At 44.0% G+C, this 2500-nt stretch overlaps 1 protein-coding gene across 1 annotated transcript in view; it reads right to left on the reverse strand.

The window, feature by feature from the left end:
* LOC134452682 (rho GTPase-activating protein 26-like) overlaps nucleotides 1-2500 on the reverse strand; it is a 132501-nt gene that overhangs the window by 49660 nt on the left and 80341 nt on the right. The window contains exons 12-14 of the mRNA XM_063203188.1: nucleotides 1521-1557; nucleotides 1172-1237; nucleotides 634-708 (exon numbers count right to left, since the gene is read on the reverse strand). Coding sequence (XP_063059258.1) covers nucleotides 634-708; nucleotides 1172-1237; nucleotides 1521-1557 — 178 coding nt within the window. The remainder of the gene's footprint in view (nucleotides 1-633; nucleotides 709-1171; nucleotides 1238-1520; nucleotides 1558-2500) is intronic.

A 2500-nucleotide genomic window follows, 5' to 3' on the forward strand; every position in this document is an offset into this window, starting at 1 on the left:
TTCCCGTGACACATGAAGCAAGATGCCCAGATTGTGTCTGTGATATAAAACGACCAAAACAACAAGAAAACTGTGGGGATTTTTTTCACAAAACTGGTTTTTCACTACTTTTCCACGAGTGCTCCTCATACACATTACCGTACGCCTGGAGACAATTATACACTGCAAACGACATCAGGAGATGCTTTCACGTGCATCTGCTCTCAATCAGGCAAACAACATTAGGTCCTTTTTTCTATTTACAGTTGTTCGCGAGTATGCTCACACAGGCAAAGCCGGTTGGGATTGGCTCATGTCACAGTTATTATAGAATTTAGAAAACTACTGCACTGAAAACACAGTGTAATGCACCATATGTAAATAATGTTGTTGTTTTTTACTATCCTCCCAATTGTTTTGTTTCTGATGTCTGTAAGTATCTTTCTGTCAATCTTACACACTCACACACAAACACACGCACGCACGCACCCACACACCCACGCACCACGCATGCACGCATGTACGCACGCACGCACGCACGCACACACACACACACACACACACACACACACACACACACACACACACACACACACACACACACACACACACACACACACACACACACAGAGATGTTTTCATAGTCTAACCTACCCATGGCAAGACTTATGAGCTTCTGCACTCTAGAGTTCACGCCCACGATCCGGTACAGGCCTTGCTCTTCAATGCCTACACAGAGAGAGAGAGAGAGAGAGAGAGAGAGAGAGAGAGAGAGAGAGAGAGAGAGAGAGAGAGAGAGATTGAGAGAGAGAGAGAGACAGACAGACAGACAGACAGACAGACAGACAGACAGACAGACAGACAGACAGACAGACAGAGAGAGATACAGACAGACAGAGTGACAGAGACAGAGACAAAGAGAGGGTGAGAGAGATACAGAGAGATATACAAATATAAATCTATACGGTTCATAAGATCGAAAGATATAAGATATAAAATACATCATACAAAGTATTATGCAAACACGCATTTACTTCATTTATACACATATGCAATTACTTTAATTGATTTTCAATTAAATGAATCTGAACACCACAAACATCTGGGATACATCTATTCCAACATCATATTAGCATATTATGTCTGCATGCAGTGCATATAATGCAATGCAAGGCATAGGGGGGTACAATACCTCTGGTCTCCACTGCATAGATGAACTTCTTGACAATGTTGAAGCCAGTCACATCTAGCTGAGCCACTGGCACAGAGCAGAGGAGGAGAGGAGGGGACCGAGAGGGGAAGAGAGGAGGAGAGGAGCCCAAAAGGGGAGGAAGAGAAGAGGAGAGAAGGAGAGGAGGAGAGGAAGAGAGGGAGAGGGGAGAAGAGCCAGAGGAGAGAGAGAGAGAGGCCGAGAGGAGGAGAGGAAGAGACACGGAGGAGGTAAACAACGGAGGAAAGAATGCATCATTGTTTTTAAAATGTGCTAGCAGGCATTGGCATTGGCAGTGAGGAGACGGCGCAACCAGCACCAGTATACTTACAGGCTTCATTCTGACTGTCTTTATTCATGTTGTACACCTACGGGAGACAGAAAGCAGACACATGAGTGATAGAGAACGAAAATGAGGGAGGCAGAGAGAGAGAGAGAGAGAGAGAGAGAGAGAGAGAGAGAGAGAGAGAGAGAGAGAGAGACTGTGCAATGTGCATGCGTGCTTGTGTGCTCTCTGTCTGTGTGTACGTAGGTGAATAAATGTGCACATGAAAGATTATGTCCGTTTGTGGGTGCACTAAACAATGGCAACACAATGCTCTTCCAATCCAGTTGAATCCATTACCCCCCAACCCAAGCGCTGTGCTTATTCTCTCCTGTCCATCGCCCCAGGCCTGTACTGTGCTCAGTTCAGGCCCATTGTATTGGTCTGAGATACCAAGGACCCAAATCATCAGGATTTGCACCAGGAGACGTGGAAATCGGAAACACTTCAATTTAGGGTTCACATGTTTGCCACCAGAGCTCTAAATAAACTTTTTTTCATCACCAAAATGGCTAGTAGATGTTAATCTTACTAGCAAAACACACTCACTAATGGGTCAAAGTGGCTGGTAAGTTGGTATTTTCTACCAGCCAAACTGAAATTTCACAAGCATTTGGCCGTAACTAGCTGACAAAAGTACTAGCTGACAAAAATCAATCATCATTTCTTTAACTCATGTCACTTATACTTACATTTCTTCATGTATGATAAGTTTTGTAAGTGACTTGTAATCACGCAATGCATGTGCAAAAAGTGACTTACAGTATAAAACATGTGTGAAGCAAATGATGATCAATATTGATATTGTTTTAACAGATGGTTAGGCATGACTGCTGATGCTTACGCCGATCTACTGGCCTGGGAAATCCCATGCTGCTTTGCATATGTTCCAATCTGAAAGACAGCGTGGAAGCTCATCCCAAAGTGCTAGCCTGAGGTAGGCCTGAGGTAGGCCGTTTGTTTGAATACATCTGACACAATTGTCT

Source organism: Engraulis encrasicolus, chromosome 7 (genome assembly GCF_034702125.1).
Source record: "Engraulis encrasicolus isolate BLACKSEA-1 chromosome 7, IST_EnEncr_1.0, whole genome shotgun sequence".
Taxonomy (NCBI): domain Eukaryota; kingdom Metazoa; phylum Chordata; class Actinopteri; order Clupeiformes; family Engraulidae; genus Engraulis; species Engraulis encrasicolus.